This window comes from Populus trichocarpa, chromosome 9, assembly GCF_000002775.5.
Source record: "Populus trichocarpa isolate Nisqually-1 chromosome 9, P.trichocarpa_v4.1, whole genome shotgun sequence".
NCBI classification, from domain to species: Eukaryota; Viridiplantae; Streptophyta; class Magnoliopsida; order Malpighiales; family Salicaceae; genus Populus; species Populus trichocarpa.
In genome coordinates this window covers 11,503,018-11,515,780 of record NC_037293.2, presented here as the reverse complement: position 1 = coordinate 11,515,780, position 12,763 = coordinate 11,503,018, and the positions used below count along the sequence as shown (strand labels likewise).

General features: G+C 36.9%; 1 protein-coding gene across 1 annotated transcript; it reads right to left on the bottom strand.

Annotated features, from left to right (window-relative positions):
* Window positions 1–7,355: 7,355 nt before the first annotated feature.
* Window positions 7,356–12,189, bottom strand: LOC7474948 (fatty acyl-CoA reductase 3). Its single transcript, XM_002313632.4, has 10 exons — window positions 11,983–12,189; window positions 11,790–11,893; window positions 10,979–11,184; window positions 10,765–10,865; window positions 10,432–10,624; window positions 8,641–8,802; window positions 8,461–8,542; window positions 8,081–8,350; window positions 7,869–7,996; window positions 7,356–7,768 (listed from the first exon to the last, which is right to left on the bottom strand). The coding sequence occupies exons 1-10, from the start codon at window positions 12,059–12,061 to the stop codon at window positions 7,615–7,617; spliced, it is 1,479 nt and encodes a 492-aa protein (XP_002313668.2). The 5' UTR covers window positions 12,062–12,189; the 3' UTR covers window positions 7,356–7,614.
* Between the last annotated feature and the right edge of the window lie 574 nt (window positions 12,190–12,763).

Genomic DNA, 12,763 nt, shown 5'->3' with positions numbered 1-12,763 from the left:
GTAAGAAAAGATATAATCATCCATGTTGTAATTAAAGGTAAAGAAAGTGATGATGTCTCAAATTTTTAAATAGCTTAGGGTAAGGTTTATATCTTGGATAATCGGTTAATCTCTTGGTTCTGAGAATCTGATTTATTCTCCTTAATCAAGGTGGCTGATGACTGATATTTTTTTTTAAAAAAAATCCTATTTTGTGACTTTGAGGACTATTTTATACTTAAGTAGGTATTTTTTTTAGAGAAAATACAATGATTTTTTAGAGTGAGACTCCAAAAATAAATATCGAATAGAGAATAAAAAATCAGAAATTAATGTTTGAAAGATTAATAGTGTATTTATATCCCACAAGTTTTATCTTTTTTTGAAAAGAAAGAGCTAAAGTGTTATTTTTTCCTAATAGTTTTAATAAGAGAAAATATCTTTAACATATATATTAATGAGAAATAAATATTATATCAGTCACAATTTGGAAGTCTAATAGTTTGAAGGTTTCTGAAAACCTTCCTCAGACCTGTCAGCGTCGCTGGCCGATTTCTCCTTCTTCCACCGTTGGATTAACACGAATTTTGGGTAAGTTGTGTGTCACTATAGTTCCCACATCCTGACCAGAGCGATCGTGCATATTTGAATTCACTAGAGAAATCTTACCGTTTGACGATTTCTGGGCAAATCACTCTCGGAACAGTCAGAATCGCCGGCTTATTTCTTCTCTTTCTACCGTTGGATCCATCTGAATTTTGGATATGTGATGCGTATGGCCATATTACACATTCGGAACGGTGGAGATGAGATAAAACTCTTCCAGCAAAGAGTTATGCACGCTCAACAGTGGTCCATCAATCTCAGGTCAGTTTTGGTCTAACTCCGATCTAGGGAGATCCAACCGTTAAATTGAGCTGATATTTGGATATGTTCTGCATAAGATGTGTTTTTACTGTTTCCCCGTTGCGATTTGTTATTTGTTGAATTGTTGGTGAGTAATTGTTGTTTGAAGTTCTGCCCAGAATCTGTCATGGCTTCCAATCCGAAACTTCAAACCCTCAAAGCTAACACCACCCACTCAATCACTAAACAACCCACAAACCATCACCAAAACATCCAAAATACAGCCTCCTTAATGCAGGTTAGGTTTCTAAAATCCCACGAATCAACAAACAATCAAAAATCCCTTTCCAATAGCCACCTCCACTTTGACCCAAAACAACAACCACCCCCTAAACACATTCACAATTTTCCTAGCCCAAAAACCCAGAATAACCACTCCTTTAACATTTCAGTGCCACAAATTTACTTTGAAGGTTTCCCAATATGGGCTGATTACCATCGCATAAAGGCTTCTTTTAGCAAGTTTGGCTCTGTACTCAAACTCTATGTATCCAGGCGTGTCAACAAATCAGGGAGTCTTTTTGGTTTTGTAACAATAGCATCAAACTTTTCTGATAAAGTTTTGCTAGAGAGTGTGAATGACATTTGGTTTGAATATCACCAACTAAAGGCCAATTTCGCCAGACACTATAAAAAGATTCCAAGAGAGAACAAAGCTCCTGATAGATCAAAACCCAAAACAACTATAAGAGTGCCTATTAGTGAAAGAGATGAAAGAAGTTACAAAGTGGTACTCAGTGAAGGAAAAGTGGAACAAATACTTCTGCCTGTGGCTTCTGGACCAAAGGATTACTTTGAAAAACTCTCCATTGATATTGAAGAAGAGGATTATGCTTGGCTAAAGAGATGTCTTCTGGGAAAAATAAAAAAAGGATCCAATTACTCTTCTATACGTGTTGGACTGATCCAACATGATATAGATTTTGTTGGACTGCGCTTTCTTGGGGCATCTCAGGTCCTTGTGATTTTTGATAATAGAGACATATTAATGGAATCATGGAGGAAGAATACTAAATGTTGGGATGTATTTTTTGAGGAAGTTCGCCCCTGGGTTGAGACTGACACAACTTTGAATCGGATGGCCTGGATATCAATAACAAATCTACCCATTATAGGGTGGAATTGCAGATGCCTCACAAAGATTTTAGAAAGATCTGGTCAGATGATAGGTTATGATAAAACTACTCTCAAGCATTTTGAACTATCACAGTTACGGATCCTCATTGGTACACAACTGGATAAGGTGATTGTTTTGCAACTCAAAAATCAAACATATCAGGTTAAGATAGAGGAGATGGACCAGTTACATTACCCAATTGCTGGCTCAATTTCATACACCATGGATGACTTTTAGACATCCCTAGAGCAAGTGGATGAGGATGATGAGGAAGACTCGGTTGATGTGGGTGATGGCATAGACACAAATGAGGACAGAGCAGCTGTGGCTCCATCAGTCACCAGGACTCTTGGGGGCGGCAGCAGCGGGTGGGAAAATTCAGATCTGGCACAGGATGGAGACAAGCTATCAACTTCTGACGATAGCTCTCTTATCATATTTAATGCTCTTCATCTGGATGTGGTGCAAGATCAACATGTTGCCTCATCTTTAGAGAGATTTCCAGAAATTATGGCATACAATCTTTCTTTTTCTGACAGCAGCTATATAAAAAGTAGTCCCATCTCCAATGCTCTTACCGTATATACGGGACAGGGCACTCCTATTTTGAGAGAAGATGCTAGAAACCCTGCAGCTGCCTTGGACCTTGACTCCCTTGTATTGGCCCAGATTGCAAGCCCAGTTTATGGCAGTGGATCTCAAAGCCCATCTGATGTTCTCTCTATTTCATTTGGATCAAACAATGATTTAGCCCTTCAATCAACATACAATCCTCAGGCCATAGTAATTCTGGAACCGCAGCACATGAATCACCCAGTTATTTTACACTCTGATGCAAACACAAAAGAGAGTGCAATTGCTCTATCTGCAAAAACAAAAAGGAAGTTGCGACGTACAAAGATGATTACAGCTGATGGAAGTTTGAATGAAACAGTTACTACGAGTGAGATGGATACTGAGGACTCAACAATACAGAGGTGTAACAGGAGGAACTTGCTAGCTCATGACGAAAACAATAAATCTTCTGAGGGTGATGAGGTTTGTTTAATGCTGGAAATAGGAGAGGTTTTGCAGATTGAAAAACCTCACAATTTAGATGACTTCACATCCTATATAAATCAGCAAAGGCGTAAAGAGAAGGCTGATTGGGAAGCATCCCAGTGAGTAGATGTTCCTCTTTGTTCTGTAAGGATTTTAAATCTCTTTTCTTATGCAGATTCTTTCATGGAATTCTTGTGGTTTGGGGTTAGCTAGAAAGAAGAGGACAGTTTCAAAGTTAATCAGGGATTTTGATATAGAGGTTTGTTTTTTGTTTGAAACTAAGTTACAAAGTTACTCAGACAGATTGGTTTTTCAATTATGGGGCGTCAATAATGTTTCTTGGTTTGGTAATGAGGCTGAAGGTACAAAAGGGGGCATTCTGGCTATGTGGGATAACTCTAAGTTTGCGGTATCATCAGTGGAGTATGGTCATGGTTGGATCGGGTTATTTGGGCAGAATGTCTTGACAGGCTTCTCAGGGGCGGTGGTAGGTGTTTATGCCCCTTGCAATCAAGCTGACAGACTTCTTCTTTGGAAGGACCTTCGTATTCTGAAGGCTGCTTTTGAGTGTCCTTGGTTTTTAGCAGGTGACTTCAATGAAACTATGTTGCGAAGTGACAGAAGCAGTGGCTTCATTAACAAGGTGGGTTCAACGGCTTTTAGACTTTTTATTGATGATTGCAACCTAATCGAGTACAACATGTCAGAGGGTCTGTACACCTGGTTTCGTGGGGGATCCATGAGTAAACTAGACCGTATTTTTTCTAGTCCTTGTTGTCATTTGCAATTCCCCCTTTTATCTCTTCGACGGCTTCCAAGAGGTTTCTCAGATCATTGCCCTTTAATCCTAGGGGTTTCACCTGCAGAAAAAGGTTGGATTCCTTTCAAATTCATGGATTGTTGGCTTCATCATCCAAATTTTAAAGATATCGTAAAGGGTATATGGGATGAAGCTTGCAATGAATTTTCAGGTCAGTTCAAGCTCATTAAGAAGCTCAGCTTTATGGCAACTCGGCTCAGACAGTGGAATAGGGTTGGTTTTGGGCATCAGGAGACTGCTTTGTCATTGATCCAAAGCAATATTTCAGCTATAGAAAAGAAATCAGAGTATGGGCAATTATCTACTGCAGAGCAGAACTCGCTTGATTCATTGATCAAGAATCAGTGGCAATGTAACCTGCATATAGAAAGCATGTGGCGTCAAAAGTCTCGCCAAATTTGGTGTCGTCTGGGCGATCGCAACACGCGCTTCTTCCATCTAGTTGCTAACTTCAGGAGGGCTAAAAACCATCTCCTGAAAGTGGTTCATAATGGTTCTGTTGTTGAAGGTTTACCAGTCATAAAAGATGCAGCAGTTAACTTCTTCTCCAACTTATTCAGAAGTCCTGATAGATTCCGAATTGGTTTAGGGCCTGTTGGTTTTAAAACACTCTCGGCTTCTTCTTCAGCTAGCTTGGAGCGAGATATCACTTTGGAAGAATTAAAGCAGAGTGTTTGGGATTGTGATGGGAGCAAGAGTCCGGGTCCAGATGGTTTCAATTTCAAATTCTACAGGCTTGCTTGGAATTTCATTGCAGATGATCTGTTAGACCTGGCCAAGAATTTCTTCAAAACAGGTAGGCTTCCAAAAGGAGTCAATCATGCTTATGTTCATCTAATTCCGAAAATAGCTTCCCCAGTTGGCTTCAAAGACTTCAGGCCTCTTAGTTTGATTCATGACATTTACAAGATAATGGCTAAGGTTCTTTCTAGCCGTCTGAAAGTGGTTATGCATGACCTTATCAGTGAGAATCAAACAGCTTTCTTGGCAGGGAGGCAAATAATTGATGGGTTTTTGGTTGCCAATGAAGCAGTTCATTTCTTGAAAAGACACAGAGTGCCGAGCCTTATCTTTAAGGTGGATTTTCACAAAGCTTTTGATAGTGTGCAGTGGGATTATTTAGAGCAGGTTATGAGGCATATGGGTTTTGGTGAAAAATGGATTAATTGGATCAACACTTGCATCTCCACCGTAAAATTATCAGTGCTGATTAATGGATCTCCTTCTAAAGAATTCTTGATGGGCCGTGGGATTCGCCAAGGTGACCCCCTTTCTCCATTCCTTTTTCTAATAGCAGCAGAGGGATTATCTGTTTTGTTTCAAAGAGCAGCTTCAAATGATCTTTTCAAAGGTATCCCTTTTGGAGATAACTTTTGCCTCAGTCACCTACAATATGCAGATGACACTTTAATCTTCATGCCTGCTAATCTTCATATGGTCAAAACAGTTAAAAGGATCCTGTTGTGGTTCGCTATTTGTTCAGGTTTGCACATTAACTTCCATAAAAGCTCTTTAATTGGCATAAATGTTGGGGAAGATACTTGTGCTAGTATGGCATATTCAGTCTTTTGCAGATTTGATTTCTTGTCTTGCTCTTATCTAGGCATGCCTTTAGGATCCAATCCTAAAAGATTGTCTACATGGAAGCCTATTATTGAGAATTTCAGACGAAAGTTGAGCATGTGGAGAGGTCGTATGCTTAGTATGGCAGGACGTATCTGCCTAATCAAAAGTGTCTTGAGTTCATTGCCAGTATATTATATGTCTTCTTTTCTTATGCCGAAAGGTGTCTGTAATTTACTAACATCTATTCAACGAAGATTCTTGTGGTCTGGAGTGGCAAAGCAAAAGAAAATCTGCAAGGTTCAGTGGCGTATTGTTGTAAAAGCTAGAAAAGAAGGAGGCCTCGGGTTGGGTTCTTTAATGTCAAAAAATATATCCATGCTATTCAAATGGATATGGAGGCTAAACTTACCAGACCATGCCTTATGGAAACAGGTAACAACCCATTTTTACTCCCCAACTTTCGAGAATGGAATCCCAAAATTGCATGGTCATATTTCCCCATTTTGGAAAGACGTTTTGTCAATCTTGGATCCAAACAGTGTCATCGGCTTAGTATTGCGTGAAAACATTAAATTCAAGATTGGAGATGGATCCTCCATCCTTTTCTGGTCTGACGAGTGGATAGGATCAAATGTTTTACGTAGCATTTTCCCTAAGCTTTACCAAATTTCTACTTTTCGGAATGGTTTGGTTAATGAGATGGGTCAATGGGTGAATGATCAATGGCGATGGAATTTGGTTTGGCGTAGGAAGCTCTTATCTTATAAAGAGCAACAATATCATCATTTGCTCTCAATGCTGGAGCCAACTATAATTCGACAAGGAAAAGATGACAAACTTATATGGTCATGCAATTCTGATGGAAGCTTCTCAGTTAAATCGTGTTGCACCCTAATTGACAATACTTCCTCTGCGACTGATAGAGTCTTCGAAGCCAATGTTTGGATTAAAGGGGCCCCTCCAAAAGTTCAGGTGTTTCTCTGGTTGGCAGTACAGGACAAAGTTAGTACAAGAGCTTTTCTCCATCAACGAACTGTTTTGTCTGCCACACAAGCTTCATGTGTCTTTTGCAGCTCAAATTTGGAAACCTCAGAGCATCTTTTTATACATTGTAACTTTTCTAGGAGTGTTTGGATGAAAGTTTTGGATTGGTGGGGTATCCAATGTTGTTTACCGAGAACAATTGACTTGCTGCTTCTGCAGTGGCCCGAAATGGTACATGGCAAATTCCAAAGATCAGCTTGGAGATTAATTTCAAGTAGTACTATTTGGGGTATATGGTTGCTGAGGAACAAAATTGTTTTTGAGGAGGGAACTATAAACTTGTTTGATTGTTTCTCCACCATCCTTCATCGGGTTGCTATTTGGTTGCATTCTCAAGATTCAAACTTCAATTATACAGGAAATGACCTCTTAAGATCTTCTGATGGCATCAAATTATGGTGTAATAAGAAATCTTAGGTAGTCTTCTTGTTGTTTGCTGTAGTAGATCAGTTTTTTTTTTTTTTTTTTTTATCTCTTGTATTTCTTTTTGGCTATTCACTTTATGGCCTTCTCAATATACTCTCGATGATTATCAAAAAAAAAATGAGAAATAAATATTCATTACACAAATATTAATGTTAATAGAAATATAACAGAGATGACTTTTACAAACTTAAAGATATAAAAAGAATAGAATCTAAAATGTAACTGAATACATGAATACATGGAAGCTGAATTCTTTATCTAGCTTGAGCTCATGAAATTAAATTTTTTCTCTTTTTTTAGTTGAGCTCATAACATTAAGCTTTTTTTCAAGGATAAGAAGAATAAGCTCTTTTCTAAAGCTAAACCTAGACCCAAGCACATTACCCGAGACCATAGGTTTTTAAGCCTTCAGTGGGGTTTGTATACCTATTAAATTTGAGTTCATGACAGCAAAACAAAGAAAGAGGATATGAATTATTATACACTTTGCTTAAAACATAGTTGCACCTGTGACCAAAATAGTCTTGTCCTTGAGAAACCAAAACTCCATTGCAAGAGAAGTAAGATAGAGATGAAAGTCTGAATTTTTGTGTGTTGATATGAATCTAAACACAAATGCTTTTGCCAATACCTAGCACTACGTACTATTTCACATTGATATAGCGAGGTGGCGAAAGAGAGAGGGAGGCAGTCCAATATTTGGCGCCGATGATCATCATTTGAAAACGTATTTTACCACCCCAGGAAAGTGGATATTAGTGAGGTAGTCTTCCCAGTCAATTGTCTTGGGATCAAAGTAAAACATATCGGTCTCCAAATTGTTCTCCCTAGCTGCCATTCGCAACTTCTCTGTGTTCAAGTCATCGAAACTGCATCCGAGATGTGAGCATATTATAAGAATTATACTGATCATGAATTAAATGGTTAATTTTGTAGATTGACAGCAAGATTAATGAAGAATATACTTACACTCCCCGGAAGAACAAGTATGGCCTGTAAAGCTCCACTAATTTCATCACAAACTTGATCTTCCTATTGAGATCACTATACTTGTCCTCAAAATAATGGCAAAATGCCATATTTGCTAATTCTAGTCCCTGTAAAAAAAAAACAAGTGATCGAGAGAAACAAATTGATAGATATGCAGGTATTAACTGTGGTGAATGTTTGAACAGATTAACCTTTAGCAATAGCAAATAACGAATTGCCATGTATCTGTGGAAGCTAGCCATGCTGCTTAATACTTTAACCCTGCCAACCTTGACAGGCTTCCCATCCTTACCAATCCAAGGTTTATTGGTGAAGTAATTAAAGCCACAATCTTGAAAATTAGTGTATCTCATAGGATTTCTTACTGACGATCCCACTTGATAAATTGCATTCTCGGATGGTCGATTAGCATGAGCCACCATGGCCACAATTATCGCATTCACCACCATGTCAGCTGGTATCTGCACAAAGTTATGTCTCAATATTTCATGTATTTTTATTTCCCTTGTTACCAATTGAATATATATTCAATTCTTATCAAGATGACTGAAAAATGACATGACCAACTCACCACATCAACGATTCCTGTAATATCTCCAAGAAAGCATGTTAGTCTTCCTTTCCCATAACCAACGGCTAGGCTATCAATTGTTCTAAGACACAGATAAATTTAATTAATTACAACATTGCTTTTAGGACCATTAATTTTCACCAAAACAAAACAAAATGATTTTTTTACCCTTAAATGTACCTGACACCTTCAACCCAACCGGGGAAAGGTTCTTCGTATGTACTGGTAACAATGGTAGGGCGTATAATGACCACGGATAAATCTTCCTTCAAGTGTCCTACAAGCATCTCTCCCATTGCCTTTGTAAATACATAGGTGTTTGGCCATCCATACACCTTAGCCCTAAATGCCATTAATTTTGTCAGTTTTTTTTTTAATCAAAATTCATATCTAGCACATATCACTTTTTCAGAACAAGTTAGTATCTATATTATATGTTGAAGGGTCCTTTTGTTTTTTGAGAAATTGTTTGTTTGTATTCCATTTCATTCTTTGAGAAACAAGAATCTCCCTCAGCTGGAACTGCAGTGTTGTCCCCCTTTAAATTAAAAAAGAAAAGAAACGGCCTTCAATAATTCACATCCGAACAAGAACACGGAGTCCTAGGCTTAGGTTTAGGTCTCTGCCAGCTTTTCAATATGTTCAGGGTAGGAGGTCATGAAGCCCAGGAGGACGGGGTAGTTCCAGTTTGGTCATGGTCCTTAAATGTTATCAAGGTTGAGCTCATTGCTGAAAAAAGCTACGTAGTACAAGTTAGGTGATCTATCGTATGAACATTTAATTTATTGATATTAAAACAAAGGAAGGATTGAAAGCAATAAAGGAGTTTGGTTGGTAAGAAACTTGAATGCAAAAAATAAAAGAAAACTATTATCTTTGTAGTCTTTTTTTTAATTAAATTTTCGACTATTACCAAAAAAATAAAATTGAATGCAGTTTTTTTTTTCTCCCTAAAACTTCGGTTCATAGTCACAATCATAAAATTGAAAGTCCCATTAGCCCTTCATTTGCATTTATTATTTGCTATGTAAGTGCATGTATCGACGGACCGGCAGCAGGGTCTCCTTCCTTCGGGGTCCCATGAAGACTTTAAGTACTATGTATATTTGTTGGAGCTTATTTAAAAAAAAAAGAATATCATAATAGCAAAAATAAAAATTTCTTTTGACAAAATATCACAGTTAAAAAAATTATTTGTAAAAATAGTACCCTTAAAATTGAACACACATGTATATCTTAACAAAATATATTATTTTTACAAATAAATTTCTAGCCGTGCTCTTATAGTAAAACAATTTTGCTACTGTAAAAATTATTTATATGCGCCAGGTGGTGCGAGGGTAAACCCGAGCGCTGCAGCGTCAGGTGCCCACTTTTCATAACCTGCAACTCTATCAAAACTTGTGCTTATCATTTTCTCCCCAACTATCTTTTCAGTGTTAAATGCACTCCAGTAAAAAGACAACCTCACTCCTTCCCCGTTGTCCTTACAATTCTTTGTATCAAGAGCTGGGCTGTTATTATACTGCTTTAATTTACAATGTTTTGTGTCTATGTAGCAAAATTTTTTTGCTAGTGTGCTAATTTCAAAACAAATTATATTTGTTGGGTGCATGAATATTATTTATATTCTAAATTAATTATTTCTACGCTGGAGACTAAAAATCACACAGGAATGTTATATTGTTTTATTAGTTTTTAATTATCTAGGTTATTTTTGAAAAAATCATTAGATACTTCTATTATGATACTCATTCGCTCGCATAAAAATAGACTCAACTTTATACAAGTAAGAAAATATTATATCAAGAATACCTAATAATTTCTTAATTTTTTTCATCCTCATGGTATATATCACTGTTAATTGACATGCCAGAGATCAAAATGCTACGAGTTCAAACGTAATGCTAGAGTGATTAATTAAGAATAATAAAAATATTCGAGCATTATATATTAGATATTATGACTAACCTTTCCATGCCCATGTCTTTCATGGCATCCTTAATTGCTTCAGCTGTGGCACCTTCAGCTTGAAGTTCATTTAGTTTTTGATCAACCAGTTTCTTCTCTTCATCGATGTCTAATCCACAGACACCATTAAGGGTGTCGCCTACGCCATATGGAGTCTCTAGAATCAGCCCGGCTCTCTCCCCCGAAACAAAAGCTGAAAAGGTACCAAATCCCTTGAGATTTTGGAAAATATATCTACCAGCAGCATAAAAAATATTAGCGTATCTTATAATGTGGGCAAATTATTAGAGGTGGTGGGAACGGATATTGAAGTGAACAATTATCACCACTGACCAGTGGATACATGGACAAGAACCTTTAGTCTGACACATTTCTTGGCAAAACATAAGACATGCTTCGCTCCCATTGTGTTGATGCCAAGTGCAACATCATACCTACATTAAATTTTGCAAAAAACAGAAAACCAATTGCTTCGTTTTTCAGTTCTTGTTGTTGAAATGGACAGAAGAAGAAGGGGAAAAAAAGGTAGTCGATGATTCCTGCCTACCCTTCATCAAAGTTGGTTGTTGCAGCTAAGTTAACTACAACATCTAATTGACTCCACATCTCTTCCCTCAGATTTGAGTCTTTCACTCCCAAGTCGTCTTCGTAAGAGATGTCGCCAGGGACCAGTACTATCTTTTTGGTGACGATTGAATTTAGATTTTCACCCCATTTTTCCTTTAGGATTCTAAACAAGTCCTTCCCTATAACCTACAAAATAGAACAAGTTACAAACAATTCATAACAACATAGACAAAAATAGCTATCAAACAAATCATCTACGTACGTGGTTCCAAGGTTTTTTTTGTTCTTTTTTTTTTTGTTTATGAACGAATGACGAGATATTTTTATTAAGATGGTCATCTAGTGGATAGAAAACCATCAAAAATAAGTGAAAAAATCTATCAGTAAAGGAACTAAAAGTAAAATAAGAGTTAATGACATCTATTAATTACTTCAAGTTGTAATACACTCCTTACTCTTTAATATATTCATACCAGTGTAGCTGAACCTAACATTAAAGGAACGGATCCGAGCAGTTGATTTGTGAAAGAATAGACATAGAACATTATCCCAATTCAGACTGATTCGTGAAAGAAGAGTTGTATGTATTTCCAAGGCTCTTAATCAATGAACGACATCAAATGTCTACCTCATAATATTTTTCCCACTTTTAGTAACAGAAGTACTTTCAAGAATATGCATCCCCAATATATCTATATATGGTGTTGGCCTATCTAAACGATGATTCCATAATTTGTAAGATAAAGACCATGCAGCACTTTTATTCCCTCAAGTTTTATTATATTGTGTACCTCATTTTGTAAGCGTTGTGAAGCAGACTTGGCATCAGCAGCTCTTAAAAGAAGGTAAATCTTCTTCACTTTTGGCTGGACTCTCAAGATCTTCTCCAAAAGAACTGCAGTTATTGTAAGAAAAGTTATAGCCATTCATGATGCCTTACTCAAAAAAAAGAGGAAAAAACACAAATAAGAGGAAGATATCTACTCTTTGCTAGAAACCCAGTTGCCCCCGTGATCAAAATGGTCTTGTCCTCGAGAAACTGAACAACACTTCCAAACTCCATTGCAAGAGAGGGATAGGGATGAAAGTTTGTGTTTAATTTGGGAGTTTTTGTATGTTGAAATGAATCGAAACACAAATTATTTTGCCAAAATCTAGCACCAATATTTCATGTTGATATAGCAAGGTGGCGGGGGGGGGGGGGGGGGGGGGGGTGGTGCAGGACATTTATGAGGGAGGGCACGCATCCATTCAACGATCCACTTTTACCTTCTGTACATTTGTTTTTTTATTAATTTAGATGTTCAGGCTAATTTATATATATTAAATCTAAGAATGTAAAGCAATTTTTTTTTTTACATCTTGGTTTATTGGGTGAGTGATGTTCACTTGCAAAAACCTTCCATAAATTATTAGGTATGAAAAAAACAATAGTAGACAAATCTGTCACAGTAATCTCTGTACGAGCCATTAAATTGGAAACATGTGCTAGTCTTCTTTGTAGGGCGCGTGATAACTATACTTCAGCATTGGTAGTTGGTACTGGCTTCCGTTCCGTTCCCGTCATTTATTTCAGTGTCGGAATATTTGTTTTTTTTAAAAGGTTTAAGTATTAAAAATAAGTAAAAACATATTCCTCATAAACTGAAAATATTAATTAGAGTTAAGTGAATACATGATATTTTATCAAATCCACAGTTAAATTATATGACTGAAATAATCTAATTAAAAATAAAAAAATAAAGTTTTTTTTAAAAAATATATT

Bases quoted from the DNA above. Each gene is read 5' to 3' on its own strand.
- LOC7474948 (XM_002313632.4), bottom strand. From the start codon at position 12,061: ATGGAGTTTGGAAGTGTTGTTCAGTTTCTCGAGGACAAGACCATTTTG. The intron at 10,866-10,978 runs GTAGGCAGGAAT...AATTTAATGTAG, and splicing joins ACAACCAACTTTGATGAAGG to GTATGATGTTGCACTTGGCA. The intron at 7,997-8,080 runs GTTAATCTGTTC...TTTTTTTTACAG, and splicing joins GTTATTTGCTATTGCTAAAG to GGACTAGAATTAGCAAATAT.